A 23,428-nucleotide genomic window follows, 5' to 3' on the forward strand; every position below is an offset into this window, starting at 1 on the left:
CAAGAACTAAACATTGCAACTGCCTGAAAATTAAAATGATACAGAGCGCGCAATTAAAACATTTTCATTACTTTTTGATCAGACCTTATATTAACTTGAAACAGTGGACTGGTGAAGTTTATTTGTGAATAGAACAGATTGAGGTTATTTGCACAAGATGGAAAATAATCACAGTTGCGGATATTATAATAGTAAAATAAAAAATAAATATTTAAAAATAAATAAAAAATGAACAAAAAAATCATTTTTATTTACGCATTACTAAAACCATCACAAGAATTGCTTCTTTACAACTGCACAGCCAAACTAAATGGTACAATATTAAATAACAATAAATAATATAATACAGTTAAATACATACAAACAACATAAATTATGGCATTTTCTTATTTCATCAATTAATAACTTAATACTAAGTTTAATATAAAATAAAACCTATGAATCTTACAGAATAAATTGTTAAAGTCTCTGAACAAATGTAACAATTTTTAACACTAAAGATACGTTTTCCTCAGGTTAGTTATTGTTCATTCACTGCCTAACTTCTATATCTTGAAAGTATTCCTTTTGGTACTTTTCCATATAATCTAATTTTGAAAATATGATTTCTTCTATTATTATAAAAATCTTTTAGAAGATTAAAGAAAGGTTCTAATTAAGAAAGTTTTTGTTAGCTTTCTTCCCATGAATCAAAAATTATTAAATTAAAATTTTATAAAGAAGTTTTAAATAAATAATTTTTTCAGTAATGTTTAAAGAAATGATCTAAATGAAATTCATCCAATAGATGGAATTATCCATGAATGCAATTTATATGGTTATTTGAAAAAAGAAAAAGATACCAGAAATAGTTCATCTTTAATTTTTCTCAGATTGGGATTATACAATCCGAGTTTTCAGATGGAACAAAGTTCCACTTATTACAAAAAGCAAGCAAAAGGTACTCAAAAGTCATTACTGGAACTCCAATGAGGAAAATATACCTTAAATATGTTATTATATATTTTTAATGTTGTTAACACTCTAAAAACCGAACTTTATTGTCACTCAACAAGGAATTAAAATTTAATAAATTAATATTAAGCGAACAACTGTTTATTTTTATAACTTTATAAAATATTCCAACAATTATACAAACATTCTGATAATGACATTTTACATTAAAATAGTCTAGTCAATTTGACAGTTGTTTTACTAACATGCAATAATAGATTTTAAATGTATATAAAAATCAATATATGTTATCTTTTTACTGGTTTCTTGTTGAATTTTCCCATTCATGGTGTAACTGTACTTAATATTGTCGTCTTCTTTTACAAAATGAATAATTGTGTGAAGTATTGTCCTATATACATTAACAATTCTTTGTTATTATTTTCAAGTTTATTTTTAAATATGTTCTATTTCAGTTTTTTAAACAATGGAAAAAATATTTTTCTTCATCAATATTTCAGATAATATAGAAGAAGAAGATTCTTACAATGAAGATTCTATATATATATATATATATATAATCTTCTTCTATATATATATATATATGTGGGAAATTAATAAGTCCAACTTTAAGTAGTTTTTCCAGTCCATGATCTTAATCGTCAGTATAATGAAGCAGTATCTTATGAATTAAAGGTTGTGAGGTGAATATAAAATCCTAACAGCTGGAAGTCATAAACTTGTTCTAGTATATAACTGAAGTTAAACAATGTCAAGTGCAGTTTCTCTAAAAACTATTAGCATTAGTTAATGACTAGTATAGTTAATTAATTTTATAAAATATCAAAATCACTCAGCTGTGTGAATTTATGTGGCAATTAAGGCCTTGTCTTCAAAGTGTCAACTAATATTTTTCTTTTTTTGATTACATACAACATATAATTATTGTAAACAAATAATGGTAGTTTGAGAGTAATTCAATTCCGATACGTAAATGTCTCTGCTACGCACTAATAAGTTGTTCATTATCATCAATATTTATAACTGGAACAGTGGAAGATGATGTAAGACTATCATCAGTAGAGGGAGATGAGTTGTTATTGAGTATACTTTCTGAAGGCGGTTTAGGCACGGGAACAGCAACAGTATGACGATGATGATTGACAGAATGTCTTGCAGATCCTCTATTACGATTACAACGAGATCTACGAGGAAGTCCATTGTTTCCCACTGCAACTGAATACACTGGTGGTGGTTCACGACGAAAGAATTCATTATCAATAAGAGCTGGTAATGACAAAGAATGAGTCATCCTAAAAAAAAAAATTTTTAAAGGTAATACACCCTCAATGAGTTAGTTAATCCTTAAATATGTCATCATTTGCACATAATTAGGTGAAAATTAGGATAACATATTAAGAAAAGCTTTAATAATGTAAAATAACAGAAAAGATGATTATGTCAATCTTTCCTAGGCATTCTACTTGAAAATTTGTAACTTTCAAACTACTGAAATTAAAGAAAAATAATCTTATAATACGGGTTTCAAAATCCTTTTGAAAAATTTTTTAGTTACAATTACCAAAATATCTACTTATGACCAAGTGTCACCTAACCAAATTCTGCAAACATGGTTAAATCTTTGGCGAGATTAATGATTCTAGCTATAACATAAATGGAATATTGAGACGATAAGATGGAAATTCTTTCATTTGAATGATTTCTCAATAAAAAAATTATAATTTCATATTGAAAACCACAAAGAACCATTTTAATATTTAAAATATTTACATTAAAATATAGAATATGAAAGAGAGAAACAGCAATTTTCATTTAAAACAAAGATGTAAGTAAGCCTAGAGATCTAGGCTTATGTACTTAAAATTAAAATGCTTTAGTAATTTATAAATGATAAAGAAATTCTGAGAAATAAAATTAATCACAAACCAATTTTAACAAAAACCGATGTTAATAGATAGTTTAAAAATGGCTTACCTAATAAAGAATAAAATTAAGATACACTCATTTTAAAAATGTTACATAAATAATTTATTAGGAAATTTATATTTTACAATTTAATAATTATGTCATTCAGCCACTGAGATTTCTGTAACGTACTTTAATTTGTATGCACACTGAGTAGCAGAATGCAGTATGAACAAAAAACAATCTTAAAATACCTTTTCAATTTCATAATATAGAGTAGGCAGGATATATAGTAATTTTTATTTATGGTTTCTTTTTTTTTAATGCAATGTCTTAATCATGAACATCAAGAAAGAATTACTAACAGAAAGATAACAACCACAAGACATTTGGTTCAGTATTCATATATAATTGTTCATTTTTACTAACTTCATATTCTGCATAATGCTCATTACACAGAAAAGAACATAGAATTCACATCATTCAATCTAATGTATAGATACAAAGCTTTATATCATGCTGGTCTATTTCACAACAAAATATAAGAACTTCATAATAAAAATTCATTCTGGATATTATATATTTTTAAGGTTAAACCAACTACAACCTGGAGATGATGTACTGAATTTAAATTTATTTCAATTGGTTCTAGAAAATCATAAAAATACTATATTTTATTTTATTAACCCACGATGTAACATTTGCAAGAAATGAAGTAAATAATTTATATGACAATCATCAATAGAGTTTTGCAAGTGCTTATGCAACACTAAAGACTATATTCTTATAAGGTTTACTGTTAATGTTTAGTGTAGCTGATAAAAAACTGGACCATTCATTTTTAATGGATGCCTTAGAAGAATTATATACATAAATACTTTGCAAAAACTGAGTGCATAGTTCGGGGATCAAATACTGTCAAGAGCTCGCATGTTTGCCTGTCATAAGGAGTTCAAGGAAAGACATCAATGGATTGAAAATGAGGAATTTTATTGCTGTCCTCGCACCAGCATTAGAGGAGAACATTCACATGATTTATGACCTTATTGAAGGCAATCGATGTCAACTGAAGGAAAAGTCTCTGAAAATGCATCACAGGCTGGAGTAAATTATGGAAGCTGTGAAACAATCATGACAAAAGACCTAGGATTCCGTAAAGTGTGTGCCAGGTGGGTCCCTTGCCTTTTGAGCAGAACACAACTTCAACTTCATTAAAGTGAGACGTTTGCAGGTCTGTCAGGAGTTTTCAGTAGAAGAGAATGCATTTTTGAATTGAATCTTCACCCGTGATGAAACTTGGGTCCATCATCACATACCTGAATCCAAATAAGTCAGCATCGAGTGATGGTGGAAAGAGGAGGCAGCCCCTGTGAAACCCAAGACTTGTCTGTCAGCTAGAAAGGTGCTTGCAACTGTTTTTTTTCGACTGGCAAGGCATTTTGCACATTGAATTCTTGTATGAACATTGCACAATAAATGCTGCTTATTACTGTGAGCTTTTAAATGAGGTGTGACATATTGTTCCAAAAGACGTGACAAACTGATCTGAGATGTTATTTGCCTCCACACTCGGCCCCATACTGCAGCTCTAACTAGCAGAAAATTAGAGGAAATGAGATGGACTCCACTTGATCATTCTCCCTGCATCCTTGCATTTTTCATCTCTTTGAACTGCTTAAAGAAGCACTAGGGGAACAATGATTCCAAGACAATGTGGTGGTGATGGCCTTTGTACACAACTGGCTTCTGATACAACCCTCTTCATTTTACAATGCAGGGATCAAAACCCTTTCAATTTGCTTGAAAAAACGCATTTCCAAAGCAGGAGATTACGTCTCTTGCTTTGGAAATAAAGTCTCGTTTACATTTGATATGCCCTTGTAGTTTGCACAGTGTTTTCCTTTATTTACTTTTTTTATAAACGTGTATTATTTGTGCAATACTAACATTATACATTTATTTTTTAATTTACATTAATTTTGTTTTTCAACAAACTGTAAATATTAAAAGGTGAATGAATATTTATGTCTAATATTAAGGATTATTTTTCACTGACAAAAGTGCAAAAAGAAATCAGTCAAATAGTTTGCCAGAAAAATTATTAAATTTGCAAAAACAAAACAAAAAAAGGGACCAATTTGAAATGTTGGAGACGAGGGTTGAGTCTATGAAAGGGATCGATAGAAAGCTGTTGGATAGAAAGTTGAGCTGTATACACAACCAAAGAAGATATTGGTTTAATTAATATAAAAATTTAATACTTTACTTGAAGAAAACTGTACCCTAAAAGATGAAGCGAGAGATTTAAAAAAAAACAGAATCAGGAAATACAATAAATATAAGCTAAACAATTTGAAAAACATAAGGAGAAGAAATAATGTTATTATTAAGGGGTTTAACCATGAAGAAAACTCAAATATCATTAAAACTTATTAAAGAATTTTATGTCAAAATGCTGGGAATAAGTAGTGACATTTGGGTAAATCATTCACATCCCCTATATATCAAACTGTATCTTTAAAAATGTGCATAAACTAAAGGAGATGGAGTATGTTGTGCACAGGGTCTTCTTCTCACAAACTACGAGAAAAGTGAGGGCTAAAATTTTTGAATTTTAAAATAATAAAGAAGGCATTACCAAAAAATTAAAGGTGGAACAGAAAATATTTACAATGGAAGATGGCAAGCTATGAATACCAGACTGTGAGGATGAAATTTGTAAACTATTGTAGCTTATGGAACATGACTTCTCATACCTGAATAATATTACAGGCAACAGGAAAAATGAAGGACACGAATAAGTCAGGACTTGACGTCTGCCAGATTGATCTAAAAGACCTGGGGTTAGGTAAATATTGTGTGCTATAATGTTGCCAGTCTCAAGGGTAAGCAGTGTAATTTTCTTTCATTATCTTAAGGGTTATATATTTTTTTCAAACTTTTTCCATGAATACAGGCGTGGGATATTAATAAATTATAAATCAATCTTATAAGACAGAATTCAGCTAAATAATATGGAGGGGGTAGAATTATAGTTAAAATCTCAATTGATTGTAAAAATTTCAATTGACTATAATGAACATTTTTTGGTATTATACAGAGGAATTATGATTTTCTCAAGCTGGGAATGTTTTTGAGGAATACGTTTTGAACAAAAAAATAGTTTTAATGGGAGATTGCAATGCGCAAACAGCATCTGAGGAATGTATTCTTAAGGAATTATATCAGGACAGAAATAACAATAATTTTTTTGAGTTAGATACTTGAAAGAACTTGATTAAGATCCTCAAAGTACTTGGTTATTGTTGTTTTTCTTTAGAAGGTGTAAATTTAATAAATTCAATAAGTCGGAATAAAGATATTTTCTGATCATATGCTATTACAGTTGCTACTAAGCATATGTGAAATTTGCACATCAGAGTGTGAACAACCTACTTTACCTATATTGAAGTGGGGTCATAGTATGGAAACAGATTTCCAAGTAAAGTTACATGATAAATGTGTAAATATTAATCTATTGAGATAAATGATGCAAGTGCTTTACTTAAGAGCTTAATATATAATACTGTAGAATATAATGATAAATTAAGTGATTAATAATACTTATAATAGAAAATTGTGGTCCAGACCACAATGTTTAAATTGCTAAAACTGTATAGAAGGGATAAGACTGGTATGGTAAGAAAGGAATATTTGTGTTGTGCTTAGTAATTATAAAGCATTACGTAAACAAAAAAAGAAAGAATAACAGATAGTCAACAAATTTAAGAATATAAGGGATACAAAAGAGTTCTAGAAATGTGCTCAAATTTTTAAAAATAATAAGTTTAAATGAGACCCAAAAATAAAAACACAAATGGGTGGGCTATTTTTAAAATTTACTTAATGTGAATGTAGAATGTGAAACAATACTCTACGTGACCCCTTAATATGTTGATTGTTTGTTGGATGGTGGTGATATGTCTTGGAAATAAAAGGTTGAATTTTATGTATGAATTTGATAGACTAACACCTACAGAATACCTTAATTTAATTTCTAGGTTTTTTAATAACATATATAATTATGGAAAGGTGCCAGAATCCTTCAATAAAAAAGATGATGTTTCGGTGGTAGGGAATTATAGGGATATTTAGTTTATTGATGGGATTGCAAAATTATTTAGAGGAATTTTATTAAACTGATTAAAAGAATGGGTGTCTTTTAATAAAATCTTAAATGGAAATCGGACAGGGTTTCAAAAGGTTTGAACATTAGATATAGACAATATTTTTAATTTAATAAGCATTTTAAATTTGATCTTAAAAAACAAAGGTAAAAAAGTGTTCTGATTTTTTGTAAATTTTATGGCTGCGTTTGATAGTATATGTAGAAGGTGCTTTTCTATGAGTTGGCATAGTATGGGATTATCATTTAATTTCATTATGTGTCAATATTTCACTATGCATCTGTACAAAGATACAATGTCCCAGGTTGAGATAATGGGGCTCTCTTGTCAGAAATCAAAACATGTAACAGGGTCAAACAAGACTGTTTGACATCCTTTGCTTTTTACACTACTTATTAACCTTTTCCCATCACAATGATCCGCAGTTGATTAGCGCTCCGTGAATATATGTTGGTATCTGATTGCCTCCCTTCATAGTCTTATGCTACCCTCGTGAAAAAAATTTCAAAAAATTACAGTATATAAAGAGATTTAACAGATTCTGACAAAAAAAACCATTACGATTGGATATTTTTTATGCCTGTAACAAAAAAATATTAAAACAGTACAAAAATTACGATAATTTAATTGCAGAATTTTTTTTGCGCATTTGTACCATGTTTTTTATTAGCAAAATTTTTTTTTTTTGGTTTGTGTTTATGGTTTTAAAAATAGTTTGCTGGTTTTAAAAATAATACTTTCAAGCAAATCGGTTGAAAATTGGGCAAAATATGATGAAAACCCATGCCATAAATCACAGTTAGTATAAGTGAAAGTAGATTCAGAAAACTACGTTTTATAAAAATCCCCACTACTCAAGGCTATTCAGATTGACAAAAAACCATTTTTACTGTATACTGTTATTCATTACGAATCGATGTGTGTTAAATGTTTACCGATATCATTTGTCAGAAAAGATATTTATAGACCTCAAGTAAAAGTGACGTATTTATGACCACAAATTCCTTCTTTTTTTTTGTGTGCCGTATATCATAATTTATTATGTGTTTCAATACATCGATATATTGCTAGTAAGATAAGCTATTTTTGTAAATAATAAATAAATCTGTAATCCTCATAGCAATTATAATACACAAGTCACACACACAAGCACATTTCTGAAAAAAAAATGGTCATATTCTTTCTAGTCTAAATAAAACATTTTGCATCATATAAACGTCATTCAAATTGTCTAATAAAACTGATTCCTTTGTGAATATAAAAAAAATAACCGACTTAGATCCCATATAAAATGATTTTGTAACAGCGTTTTAAAACTGACGTCGCACATAACCAGTTCCAAGGCTACATGATCTGAAAAGGTTAATGATCTCCATGAGGAGTGGAGATGGTATGGAGACAAGCCAATTATTATGATCGATAATTTGAAGCAATATTGTGATAAGCAGGGGGTTAAGAGTAAATTTAAAAAAATCCAAAATCATGATATCTATAAGAGTTGGGGAATTAGGAAAAATGAACAGGGAAAATAGGCTAATGAATGCATAGATTTAGTTAATAAATATAAATATTTAGATATAAAAGGTGTGTTCAAAAAGTAACAAGAATTTTGAAATTTCACGGGTTGTATTAATCTGATTCTCGGGATTTTTTCTTTGTTGTATCAGTAAACATGTCTGAAAAGTATCTGTACATTTTTAGCCATATTGGATGTTTAGTCTGTTTCAGCTGTCAAAAGGATAACATGTGTTTTGGTATGATCGGCGATTTTTTATTTGTATAAATAATCAATCAGAGAATTTGTATTAAATTTTGCTATAAGAATGGAATAAAGTGTATTAAAAATGTTAAATATTGCTTTTGATAAGTCTGCTATGATGAGGTAAAGCAAGGGTTTACAAGTGGTATAAGCGCTTCCAAGAAGGTCGTGAAGACATTGAAGATGATGAGTGCTTGGACGTCCAGCACATCAACAATTGATGAAAACACGGAAAAAGTGAAAGAAATGATTATGAATAATCGCTGAATCACAATCAGACAAGTCACTGATGATGTTGGGAAATCAATTGGCTCATGCCATGAAATTTTTTTGAATGTTTTCAGTATGAAACGTGTGACAGCAAAATTTGTTCCAAAACTGTTGAATCTTGAACACAAACAATGGCGAATGGAAGTTGGTCAGGAGTCGCTAAATGAAGCAGAACTACTGAAACTTGTCATAACAGGTGATAAAAACATGGGTTTATGGAATAATGTTGAAATTAAGGCTCAATCGTCCGAGTGGAGGCATTCTGGATCACCAAGACCGAAAAAAGCCTGACAAGTACAGTCGAATGTAAAGGTTATGCTTACCGTTTTCTTTAATTTTATCGGCATAGTGAATCATGAGTTCTTGCCACAAGGTCAAATGATCAATAAGGAGTATAATATACAAGTTCTACCCTGTTTGCGTGAAGCAATCTGAAAAAACACCCGGATTGGTGGTGAAACAATTCATGGCTTTTGCACCATGATAATGCGCCTACTCATACTTCATTTCTTGTTCGTCAATTTTTAGTCACAAAACAACACTGTAATGATACCCCAGCCACCACATTCACTAGACATGGCCCTGTGTGACTTTATAGAATAGAAAATATTTCCAAAAATAAAGAGAACCTTAAAGGGCCGTCGTTTTACAAACACAGATGAGATTAAAAGCGAATAGCTGAAAGAGCTAAACACTATTCCAAAGATCGAGTTCCAGATGTGTTTCGGGGATTGGAAAATATACATATACTATAAGTATATAATACCTAATGGGAAGTATTTTGAAGGGGACAACATTAATGTAGACGAATAAATAAAATTCTTTCCAAAAAACAAAAATTCTTGTTACTTTTTGATGAACACACCTTGTAACTGACACCACTACTGTCCTTCAGAACTCATGTGATGGATGGATTCAGCAGCTAAAATTGTATTAAACAATGTTTGGGGTAATTTCTGTGTCCAATGTAAGATTCAAGTATTGATAAATGGTTAAGTGTATAATGCTGGCAAATGGGGGTCCAAGTCTAGAGTTTTTGAATAAAGAAAAATTTGAAGTGTTTCTGATATTTATCATTAAAATAAATCCTAGGAGTGTCTTTAAGTGTGCTAATTATTGTATATATCTTGAAACCGATGTGGATTTATTGTTACAATTTTTTTTTTAAATTTAGATATTAATATAGATTGAAAGTATTTGAACTACTGGATCACAGATTGAAAAAAAAAATTAGCTGAACTTACTGTACTGAAGGAAAGTGGGTTGATTTAAGCAGAGGCAAGAAGTGGCAAATAAACATGATTGTCAGTTATCTAACAATAAAAAGGAATGAAGGTATCAGCTAAATTTTGTATTGTGAAGGATTAAGGAAGAATAAGTGGACTCAAAGGGCCCGAGGTGAATATAATGTTTTGTATGTCTGATTTGGAATTTAGAGAATAAGTCATATTTACAGAAATAAATAGTATGTCATTTACAAGTATCATTTTTAGAGTTAGACATGGGCAACTCAGTTTAAAAAATGGGCTGCACAAGGAAGAAGGGAGGTGCTTGTGTTCAATGCATAACCTATGGGAACCTGAATTTACAGCTCATTTTTTAGGATCTTGCCCAATTTTAAGAGATATTAGAAGAAACTGGTTTCGTGTAAATGTGTTAGATGTGAATGAGGTTATTAATTATTTGAATGGTAACAATATCATCAATTCTTCAGGGAAATTGATGATATTGTTACGCTATTTTTTATACAAATTAAATCCTACATTTTGTCCATGAATAAATGTAGTGTACTAACTACATTAAAAGTAAATAATTTCAAAAAGAAAACATAAATAAATAATAACATTTATGTGAAATAGGAAATTTATGTGATTTAGGAAACTAGCAGAAGCAATTATTTAATTTTAGAAACTAGCAGAAGCAATTATTTAATTTTAGAAACTAGCAGAAGCAATTACTTCTGCTAGTTTCTTTTATATGATGCTAGAATGCTGACAAAAAACATAAAACATTTAATACCACACACGTTTTTAACTACTATAAAAGTTAAATCATCATTCTGAATATGTACCTCACTAATATAGTAGAATGAGTCAGCAATTAACATACTAAGCAACTTTATCAATCCAAATGCATTCAGATCCTTTATTTAATCAATGAATTCTTTCAATCTACTTATTTCTCATGAATTCTTTAACTAATGTTCTAGCTTTGTTTTTTACTGATTTCTTACACTGCTTAATTTCCTTAGAAAAACTAGTTCCATACCTACTAACTAATCATTCAAATTTATCATCTAGTGTAACTTTGCAATTATTCACTTTACAATTGTGTTTTATCCCTATACCACTAACAGCTCAGTCTTTCTTCTTAGATAATTATTTGCTTTCCTAAATATTAATTTCCTTTCAATATTTCTTTCCTCCAATTTCTTTAACATGAAATGCATCAACCAGTCTTTTTTGTTTCTTTTGGGTTTGATTATGCACTAGCAATTTCTCAGTCTACAAAAATATTACAAATAAAGAATAAACAAAAACAGGATTATATGCAAGAAAGAATATTTACCTCAATCGTGATGACAAAGGTGGTGAAAGACGTACATGGCAACTACTAGCAGAATACCTTCTACTATAAACACGTAAACTACATCCAACAGCAAGAACTAAGAATAAGCCGCCTAACAGTGCACCCATCATTGCAACAGTTATCATTGAATTCTGAAATAATTCAAAATCAATAATAAAATCTCAATAACAATGATTAACTATTTACAACATGATGAATTAAAATTATATGAACATTTAATTAATATATGACATTATTACAAATAAGCAATAAGCTATATTATTAACTTTGGTACTAAGGGAAGAATGCCAACTATACAAAGTACAGTAATATGAACAGTTTTGTCTACTTTTGCATATGATGCTTTTGTATATTATATAAATATATATATATCACTACTTCTGTAGTATAACATAAGAACATTAATGGGTTCAAGCTTTTGGTATTGGAAGCATAGAGGATGAGTACATAATGGAACTGTCTATCAAAATTGTTTGTAGGTTTGGCCAGAGCTAAAACCAATTAAATATCTATTTCTTTACCAAGCAACCTCTAAACAAAATTTAACACACTTAGATTACTTTTAGAAATAAACAGATTTTCTTTTCTTTTTAAAATACAAACGAGAAAGTTTATTTAAATGATGTGCTTAATTTTGTTGACAGTACACTCAGTAAAAATAAAGAAGTAAAAGAAGTGTCTCCTAACTGTTATTCTGTTATTTGTGTCCAAGAGACACAAAAAATACCTTAAGGCAGGCTTCCTCATCGCTAAAATCACCACAGTCATCACTGCCGTCACACCAAAGTCTAGCCTGAATACAACGACCATTATGGCACTGACGTCTATTAGGTAATGTCGGGCACAATTCATCCAAACATATAGATTCATCAGAGTCATCAGCACAGTCGGAGAAACCATTACATCTCTGAGCTGGTGAATAGCAGCCTTCACCACTTAAACAAGATATACCACGCTCACATGTAGGTACTGTTAAAAATAAAAGATTACAAAAGAATTAATGGACATTAAGTAAAATTCAGAATACAATATAAAAAACCAAATATAAAAATTATGTGATTAATTAAGCCATTTTGGACAAAAAATATTCACAGCAGTAATCTTAAAAAAGTTAATAAAACTTAAAGTAAAACTTAATAGTATATTCACCCGTGTACCATGCACACAGTTTTAGTAAATTCATCTTTTATAAAATAAGTATAAGATTTAAGAATTACTATAATATTAATCGTGAAGAAATGCTTACAAAATGCATTTCTTTATGTTAATATATGCATTAATTTAATTTATAATTAAACTGTTTTTATGTATCCTCTTCCCCATTACTGTTTTTTTACGCCTAGAAAAACATTTTTATCTTAATGATCAGTTTATCATAATCTAACATACAAGCTTATACAGCAACCATTTAACCACAAGCAATTACAGTACCTCTACCACAATGCAAAGGTTATACAATACATTGTTATCGCACTATCAACAAATGTTACATAGTTGCATGTTACATGTGTTCACTAGTGATATATTAATAAAAAACAAGTAATGATTTAAAACACATTTTATAATAAAAATTTTATTATACAGACTTTTTATATATACAGTTACAAGAATTCAGGAGATGGTCCCCCACACTGAAATAAAGAAAAAAAACTTTACATCAACATACGTCTGGAAACGTTTAGTTTACTGCCTATCTATCATTTTGTATTTTTAACATGAAATTTTTCAGCATGAAATCGCATCGAGCTGAAATTCTGTGTACTGCTAGGGTACTAGAGGTTTACTTGTTTAAAAATGAACCTGATATCTCAATCCAATAGAAAATGACGGTCATGGAAACTTTCTAATTGTTAATATTTTGCTACTGCTGGTTTATTTAAATGTTTTGTTAAAAGAAAAAAAAATAAATTAAGCATTTTATCACAGAAAATGACACTTTATGAATTCAAATCCGTTAATAAATAACAAAGTAATGGCAAAAGTTTTTAAATTAGTCACTATATTAAAAAACCAGTATCCATTTCCTCCCGAATAAAATTAAATAAGTCTACATGATCTCAACTGGGATAATGTTATTAATGTTATCATGTAATAAATTATAATAATTTAATAATATTACAAATATTGAAATCATGAAATTATTATAATAATAAATAATACTAATATTGAAAAATAATTTGCATTACATGTTTTTCGTTTAATGAACAGGCACTGGTAATTAAACAAACTGTTTTCCTTTTTTCAATTAAAATTTATTTAATAACAATGAATTATCATATTAGAGAATAAAAGATCAATAAAATAAAATACAGTAGCTATTGAAAATGGCGGCCCTCATTAAAAATACATGTATACAGGCATTTATTCATTGACTTCCGGGCTCTTTCAAAGATGATGAATCCTCTTAATCCCATTTAGAATTCTTCTGTGTAATTCTTCCATTGTATCCACAGAAGTGTTGTATATAAATATCTTTAAATGGCCCCTAAAAAAAAGTCAAGAGGACTGAAATCAGGAGACATTGCAGTTCATGCAAGTGGGCCTCCTCAACCAATCCATCTGTTTGGATATGTTTCATTTAGGTAACTCAAACTTTGAATCTGTAATGAGCCGAAGCCCTATCCAGCATGAACCACATTTTGTTGCACGTGTTTAGCGGAGAATCTTTGAGTAAAACTGGAAGGAAGATCAGCATCAAGAAATGTAAATATGTTTTACCATTGAGTGTTACAGGTAAAAAAGCAGACAAATAAAACGTTAAGTGGTCAACTTTCTGGATGACCATTTAACATTTACAAGAACTGATATTGGTGACTGTTCTCTGTAATAGCATGAGAGTTTTCGCACAACACATGTTCATGTTGTGGGTATTAAGAATGGTCGATCTTGTAAATTTTGCTTCAGTAAAGAAAATATCATTCAAAAAATTTGGATTAGTACATTTTCTGATAAGCCATTGGCATAGCTGAACATGACAGTGTAAATCTTGAGGTAAAATAGCTTATACTCGCTGATATTGAGAGGCATCAAGTTGGTGCTCACGTTAAACCTTCCAAACTCTTGCATTACTAACATTGAACTCCAAGGCCAGCTTTCTAGTACTTCTTTTTTGGGATGGTTAGATATTTCATCAAACACACCCTCCTTGAATTTGGGTGCACATATTAAATGTAGTCTTCCTGATTTAATTTTTTCAGGTTTTAAGCTTCCTGTGTCTCTAAGCCATCTACGAACAGATGAAAACAAATGTGAGGAGGTAACACTCATCTGGAAAAGAGTTTCTGATATAGCCACCTAGCCTCAAGGTGTTGCAATATGCGAGACTGTTCGTTAAATGCATATCAGCCATTTTTAAGTTATATCACATTACCTGTTATGGTGAATAAGGTAATGGTAAAAAAAAGAAGTAATAATTAACTTGTACAGGATAGATCAATGTATTCACTTGGTCAAAAGCAAAAGACAAACTGGACATTAGGTTTTATTTATTTTTACAACAATGACTTAATTACAATATCTGTTTTAATGCAAATTATTTTTCAATATTAATATTATTTACTATTATAATATTTTCATGATTTCAATAATACTTTATTTTATTGTAATATTTTAAATATTAAATTATTATGATTTATTACATAACATTAAATAAAATTATTCCTGTTGAGATTATGTCAAGCTATTTAATTTCTTTCAGTCGGGGGGAAATGAAAATTGGTTTTTTTATCTACTGACTCACTTCAAGAATTTTTCCTATAACTTTATTATTTATGAATGGATTTGAATAAATAAGGTGCAATTTTCTTTGTTATAAAACACTTAGCATTTATTTATAACATAACATTTAAATAAATCAGCAGTGCAAAAATATTAACAATTAAAAAATTTAAATGGCAATTTAAATTAAATTTTGAAATGGATTTGGAGATCAGATTCATTATTTCTATACAAGTAAACCTGTAAAGTACCTAGCAGTATACAAGATTTCAACTTGATACGATTAACCATTTCTGAGAAATAAATTTTTAAAATAGAAGATAGGCAGTAAACTAAGCATTTCCAGAGATATGTTGATATAAATTTTTGTCTTCAATCCAATGTGGGGGACCTGTGTATATATAAAATTTACTAGTTTTTTACTATCAAATTTAAAAAAAAAAATTGTTTTGGTAGCTTTAATTAGTTTTTCTACTAATAAATTTCAGTTCAATCCAAAGTACTCACATGGAGTTGTCTTTATCTCACTTGGTGATTATAATAGCTATTATACAAATACATATACTTATGTATGCAAATATATATATGTTTGTATATATATATATTTATATTTTGAAATATAAATATATATATTTTTTGAAATGACAGGCATCGACTACTTTGGTCAGTTTGCCCTAAGAGAATGGAAATATGTAGTTATGAAAAATGCCATGCCTGAAGGGATTCAAACCCAGGACCTCCGAATGAAAGGCTGAGATGCTATTACTCTGCCACGGATATCAGTGGATAGCTAATATTAAAATTATCCTCCTCCAAATTATAGTCACTTTATTTAAAAATATCACTTTTTTTTTACTCAGATCACATATCAAACATAATTAATAAAATACATGGCAAATTTTAGAAATCACTGTTTTGTAATAGCTTATATCTGCTTACACTAGAGTACTTACAACAATCAAATTCATCTTCACCAAATGGACACTGAAAAATACCATCACATACTTCTGATGGGCTGAAACATTGATCTGACATCTGACTACATAATATTTGACCTTCAGAGCACTTGGGAGATCCTAAAAACAGTAAAGAAAAAACAATTACTCCATGAACTATAATGTTTTATATATATGTATATATACATATATAATCTTTAGTAATAATTGGCAAATGATATTCAACAGCAATAATAATTTTATAAAATTAAATTGAAAAACATGTATCTGTTATGAATATAACCTAAAAATATCATTAATTTTCCATTTACACTATCAAAAATACTATGGGTTAATAATTATAATATTTTTTTTAAGATCTATAATGTCTATTCCTCAAAGATTATTTCTAATGATTTTTTTGTTAATTAACAGAGAAAACTACTTTTTAAATTGATTTTTGTTGTAATTTAATTAAACTAATGTTTATTTTATCAATTTTAAGGTTTTTTGCAAAACCTTAAGAATGAATCTATTGTTCCAACTTAAGTCTCATATGCTGACAACACTAATGAAGAGTATAAAGATATTGAAATAATCTCCCTCTATCAATCATGAGACCTTGCTGATGGTGAGGGGCTTGAGTGCTCAGCGATACAGAGTACCAGGACCGAATGTGCAACCAAATCGTAGAGGTATCTGTTGAGAGCCAGAGTAAGGAATGATTCCTGAAAGAGGGCAGCAGCTCTTTCAGTAGTTGTTAAGGGCGTAGGTCAGGACAATTTAAACGGCCATATCAACATCACTCAGTCCCCTGAGTACTGCGCAGCTGAAAGCAATGGAAAACTACAGCTGCTTTTTTTCGTAGAAAATGTAGTTCTCTACATTTTCATATAGCAATGATGGAGGCACCTTCCTTGGTAAAATATTCTGGAGGTAAACTAGTCCTCTGTTCGGATTTCCGGGTGGGGACTACTAAGGAAGGAATCACCATAAAATTAAAAAACAACATTCTACGAGTCGGAGCATGGAATGTTAGAAGTCTAAAAAAGGTTGGTAGGTTAGAAAATTGAAAGAGGAAAATGGATAGGATAAATTTTGATATAGTAGGAAATAGCAAGGTTTAGTAGGAAGAGAAAAATGACTTTTGGTCAGGTGATTTTAGAATAATTAACTCAACTTCAAATAATGGGCAGGGAGGAGTAGGTTTCATAATTAACAAGAAGATACAGAAGAGAATAGAGTATTTCAAAATGCATAGGGATAGAATCATTGTAATAAGGATAAAATCAAAACCTAAACCGAAAACAATTGTTAACGTCTATATGCCTACAAGTGCCCATGATGATGATGAGATAGAGTATGTATACAAAAAAATTGATGAAGCAATTAAACACATACAAGGGGATGAAAATTTAATAATAGTTGGAGATTGGAAAGTAAGCATTGGAAAATGAAAATGCAAGGAAGGAAATATAGTGGGTAGAATACGGGCTGGGAAAAAGAAATGAAAGAGGGTACCGACTTATAGAGTTTTGCACAAAGTATAATTTAGTAATTTAGCAATTTTAGTGCTCAGAATAATAGTAGAGAGAATTAAAGGAAAACAAACCAACATACTTGGCATTTATAGAACTGGAAAAAGCGTTCGATAACATAGACTGGAATAAAATGTTCAGCATTTTAAAAAACTAGGTTCAAATACAGAGATAGAAGAACAATTCCTAACATTTATAGGAACCAAACAGCAACAGTAATAATTGAAGAACATAAGAAAGAAGCCATAATAAAAAAGGCAGTCCAAAAAGGATGTTCCCTATCCCCGTTACTTTTTAATCTTTATATAGCAGTTAATGATGTTAAAGAAAAATTTAGATCCAGAGTAACAGTAAACATAAAGATGCTATGATTTACTGATGGTATAGTAATTCTAGTTGAGAGTAAAAAAGATTTAGAAGAAACAATGAACGGCATGGATGAATTACTATGCAAGAAATACCGCATGAAAATAAACAAGAACAAAACAAAAGTAATGAAATGTAGTAGAAATAACAAAGATGGACCACTGAATGTGAAAATAGGAGAAGAAAAGATTATGGAGGAAGAAGAATTTTGTTATTTGGGAAGTAGAATTACTAAAGATGGATGAAGCAGGAGCAATATAAAATACAGACCAGCACAGGTGAAATGAGCCTTCAGTCAGAAATATAATTTGTTTACATCAAAAATTAATTTAAACATCAGGAAAAGATTTTTGAAAGTATATGTTTGGAGCGTAGCTTTATATGGAAGTGAAACTTGGATGATCGGAGTACCTAAGAAGAAAATATAAGAAGGTTTTGAGATGTGGTGCTACAGGAGAATGTTAAAAATCAGATGGGTGGATAAAGTGACAAATGAAGAGGTGTTACGGCAAACTGATGAAGAAAAAAGGTTTTGGAAAAATACAGTTAAAAGAAGAGACAGACTTATAGGCCACATATTATGGCATCCTGGAATAATCGCTTTAATATTGGAGGGACAGGTAGAAGGAAAAAATTGTGCAGGTAGGCAAACATTGGGAATATGTAAAACAAATTGTTAGGGATAAAGGATGTAGGGGGTATACTGAAATGAAACGACTAGCACTAGGTAGGAAATCTTGGAGAGCTGGATCAAACCATTCAAATGACTGAAGACAAAAAAAAATTGAGATAATATACACATTGTTTTATGGTTGAAATTTACTCTACAGACATAATCTGATTCACTGCTATTTATTATTTGTCATCAATTATATGACAGAGGTTTATCAATATTTGAAATCTACTTTTAAAAAACATTTCTCTGAACCAGGACTTTGATGGGGGTTGGCAGACGACTAAGACTTTATTGAAAACTTGATTCAAAACCATGTTTAATATATCTACAACACCTTTTACTACTGTTACTAAAACAGGAACCATACTAGGAGATAAGATTTTTTTTTTACAGGGAATATTTTTTGCATTTCAATACTGTACACCAAGTATATTGAAAAAAGAAAAATTACAGTAGGCTATTACTGATAATTTAGAATATGGACAATGTTTTAGACCTGATGATTATAAAAATGAAGAACTATGTGAACTGAGGAATAGTGTAAACATTAATTTTTGTACAATTATTGTTACAACTATATCATTATTTTCAGAATCAAAATCTTCTCAATCAATTAGCTCTTGTCTATTTATTATTAAAGGCTTACCTACAATATCTATTCTAACCTTTACACCATTTCATTATCAGTGTCCTACCTTCAGATGAGATTTGTACTTGATACGACGTTAACATTAAATATTAGGATTATTATACATATATAAGGATTATATACAATATATTAGGATTGTTAAGAAGGAATATCTAACAATAAATTTGAAAATTTCTATCTAACACTACTACAATTAAAATTTGAAACTTCTGAACCAAATTCTTCTTCCAAATCACTTAGCTTAGTGATTTTTTTAATACCACTTATCTTAATAAGATAAAAATTACTATTTGCTCAATGTTAATTTATGTAATTTAAAAGTAAAATGTAATAAAAACAAAAAGAACAAAAAATTAACCATAAAAGTTATATACCATGACTATTCACAAATAAAAAAATAAAAAACACAATCATGACACAGTTGGCATGTGCAATGTTGTCTGATCGTCACCAACTAAAATGTTTTTATTAATATATATATCTCTTTCAGTAAAAATTCAGAGAATATTTAAAAAAAATTTAAAACATTATAACATTACATTATTAAAAAAGTAACACCAAATAACCACATATGTGAATTGATAAATATGGTCAGCAAGTACTTAACTATATAGGCTGGTGATAAATGATCTGGGCTTTTTAGCAATATAAAAATCAATGATATATCATCAGTTAGCTAGAAGATTATTCAATAAGTAGTAAAATGATTTCATTATATTACACTGTACAGTTACAATAAAGAATAAAAAACTAAAACTAAAGAATAAAAAACAGTTACAATAAAAAAAAAACTATAAATGATGGAGGTACATTAAAATAATAAGTTTTTGTTTAATTAAATCCTGATTACATTTTTGTCAACTATAACATGACAATATGTGAATAAGTTGTTCGTGTACTAACCCAGCAGATTGGATCAAATACACTTTATACTGCAACCTAATTATCGTACAATGACAGGCAGTACTGGTTAATTCCTAAATTTCAAATCAAAATATATACAGGTGAAAAAACATTCAATATCCTGAATTATAATAAAAGTAACAAAGCAACACTTTTTTAATTTCTTTTGATGACTAACTTATTCACCATATAAGCTTTAAGATTTTACGTGAAAATATATGATATTTACCAATTTACATCACTTTTAGAACAATCCATATGACTGAAGAGTAACATAAAACTCCCTTGATACCTGAGAGTAAAAACAAAATAAGAATTCAAAATATGGAAAAGAAATTCTCACCTCTGCATTTAAACTCATCATCACCATCTGCACACTGAGGTATACCATCACATTTCATAGACATAGGTAAACATGTATTATTTCTACAATGAAACTGATTATCTTCACATGTACTTTCCATTTCTAAAATAAAATAATAAATTATATAATAATTTACTCTAAAACTAATTAATAAACTATAGTAAATTGAAATAAGTTGACAAAGGCAGCAAACTGTATGTAATAAAATGAAACTGTCTGTCATTCAAGTTAGCACCCCTGACATAGAAAATAATAGTTGTTTGAAATTGATTTCCTTTATTACAAACTTTTTGTTTATTTCAAAATATCGCTCTGTTTGAAACATGCACTGTGAAAAAACAGCACTGAAAATATTTTTATTTTCTGGTGATATAAAACCAGATAAAATTCACTCATGGATGCTAAACAGTATGGTATGGATTAAGTATGACAAAAAGTATATTAACCATGAGAATTTTTATAATATTGAACAGTTTAAATTGGGCAATCAAGTGTCACCAACTTTCATTGTACCAGAAGACCGGTGAAAGTTGCTGATGCTTTGAAAAATCATATTAGTGATCTTAATTGTAAGGATATGCACATAAAAATTTGGGAAATTGTTGAAATTTGTTGTAATCTAACTATCAGTATAGTCCATTCCAGTATCCATGAAAAGCTGAATTACTGCACACTGTGTTTAAGGTGGGTTCCAAAAGGAACTCAAAATCACAAAGATAAACATCAAAGTTATTTTCCTAAAATCAATCCTTTTAAGACCCATATAACCTCTGCGCTAATAATATAAATTTAAATATACGAGGTTTGTAAATAAAGTAATGAGGCTATTTTTTTTTTTTTGGCAGCCAAAGTGGCAACACTATAAAGTACTAGTAAACATATGGTTATACGAACAGCTGATATATATATATTAATACTTTCAGTCTATTGTTGCCACAAGAGATGTAACAAACTTTTTGAGAAACAAGTTTTTGTTGTGCGTTAAAAAAATGAGTGATACTAATTATGAGCAACCTTGTGCAATCAAGTTTTGTGTTAAACTGGGTGAGAATGCAACTGAAACATCTTCAAAACTGAAAAGAGCATATGGAGATGACGCTCTGTCATGAGCCCAAGTTTTTAAGCGGTTTAAAGCATTTTCAAATGGCTGGGAACAGTTGCAGACGACCCACGCTCTGGAAGACCATTAATATCAAAAAGTGACAACAATGTTGAGCAAAATCAGAGACTTGATATGGTACAACCCAGTGATTAATTGTTAGAATGATTGCACAACAATTTAATTTGAACCATACCACAGTCCATCAAATTTTGACAAATGATATGGACATGAAAAAAGTTTGTGCAAAATTGGTCCCAAAAACTTCACTGTTGAACAGAAAAGCAACAGGGTGGAAGTATCCCGCGATCTTCTAGGGCAAATTGAAACTGATAATGATATTGATTTTCTAAAAAAATGTTATTACTGGTGATGAATCCTGGATATTTGATACAAACAAAATACCCGAGCTACGAGTGGCATACTTTAAATTCACCACATCCCAAAAAATCAAAAATGAGCAAATCAAAAATCAAAACCATGCTAATTTGTTTCTTCGATAATAATGGCATTGTACATAAGGAGTTTTTGCCTACAGGACATACTGTCAATCAATATGTTAACCGAGAAATTCTTGAAAGATTGCGGAAAAGAGTTGCTCACATGAGACCAGCCATCAAAGACAACTGAATGCTGCATCATGATAATGCATCTTGTTACACTGCTCTCAGTTAATGAGTTTTTGACAAATAAAAACATTCCTGTAGTTGCTCAACCACCTTATTCACCTGACTTGAGTCCCTGACTTTTTCCTGTACCCAACTTTAAAACAACAACACTTCAAAGGACACCATTTTGAAACAGCAGAAAACATTAAAAAAATGTAACCGACCATCTGAAGGATATTCTGGTTTCGGAGTTCCAACACGGCTATGAAGAGTGGAAAAACCGTTTGAAGCATTGCATGACTTCTCAAGGGAACTATTTCGAAGGTGATAAAAGTCCATGTATAATTGGATTGTAAATAAAAAGTTTTTCTGAATCAGTCTCATTACTTTATTATAGACCTCAAATATAATTCAACTTAATCCACCCAAGTACAGATATGACAACTCTTAAACTTACTTGGATATTTATTTTTTTTAAATCAATTCTTTTAAGAATCATACTCCTCTGTACTATATACAAATATATTCATTTATTTTATTAGATCAACCAAAGTATAGAATAAATAAAGTAGGATGACTTGACTTACCTTATTCCACTATATATGCAGGAATGCTTTTGAGATTACTCGCATCATCAGCAACATTATATATTAATCTCAAATTACATTACAAACTTTGTAAAATATAATAGCATATCATGCATTTATTTATTTTATTTAAAATTTAAAACCTTTAATATTTTTATTTTAAATTTTTATTTAGTTAAATTAAAACAAAATTTAAAAATATGAAAATTTAATTAAAACTAACATTAAAAATTAAATTAAAATGTAAAAATATGACGTCAAGGCATAAAATCAAATTTAAAGTAAGTTTAGTTAAATGGACAACATGCATAATTGCTTTACTTAAAATTATTTTTATTTGATT

At 29.5% G+C, this 23,428-nt stretch overlaps 1 protein-coding gene across 2 annotated transcripts in view; it reads right to left on the minus strand.

The window, feature by feature from the left end:
* Positions 1-229: 229 nt before the first annotated feature.
* Positions 230-23,428, minus strand: part of LOC142321628 (uncharacterized) — a 35,148-nt gene continuing 11,949 nt past the window's right edge. For both annotated transcript variants that reach the window (XM_075359879.1, XM_075359878.1), the window contains exons 5-9: positions 20,771-20,893; positions 16,314-16,436; positions 12,371-12,612; positions 11,623-11,774; positions 230-2,246 (exon numbers count right to left, since the gene is read on the minus strand). In XM_075359879.1, the coding sequence (XP_075215994.1) occupies positions 1,937-2,246; positions 11,623-11,774; positions 12,371-12,612; positions 16,314-16,436; positions 20,771-20,893 (950 nt within the window). In that variant the 3' untranslated portion in view covers positions 230-1,936. The remainder of the gene's footprint in view (positions 2,247-11,622; positions 11,775-12,370; positions 12,613-16,313; positions 16,437-20,770; positions 20,894-23,428) is intronic.

Source organism: Lycorma delicatula, chromosome 3, assembly GCF_047948215.1.
Source record: "Lycorma delicatula isolate Av1 chromosome 3, ASM4794821v1, whole genome shotgun sequence".
Lineage (NCBI taxonomy): Eukaryota > Metazoa > Arthropoda > Insecta > Hemiptera > Fulgoridae > Lycorma > Lycorma delicatula.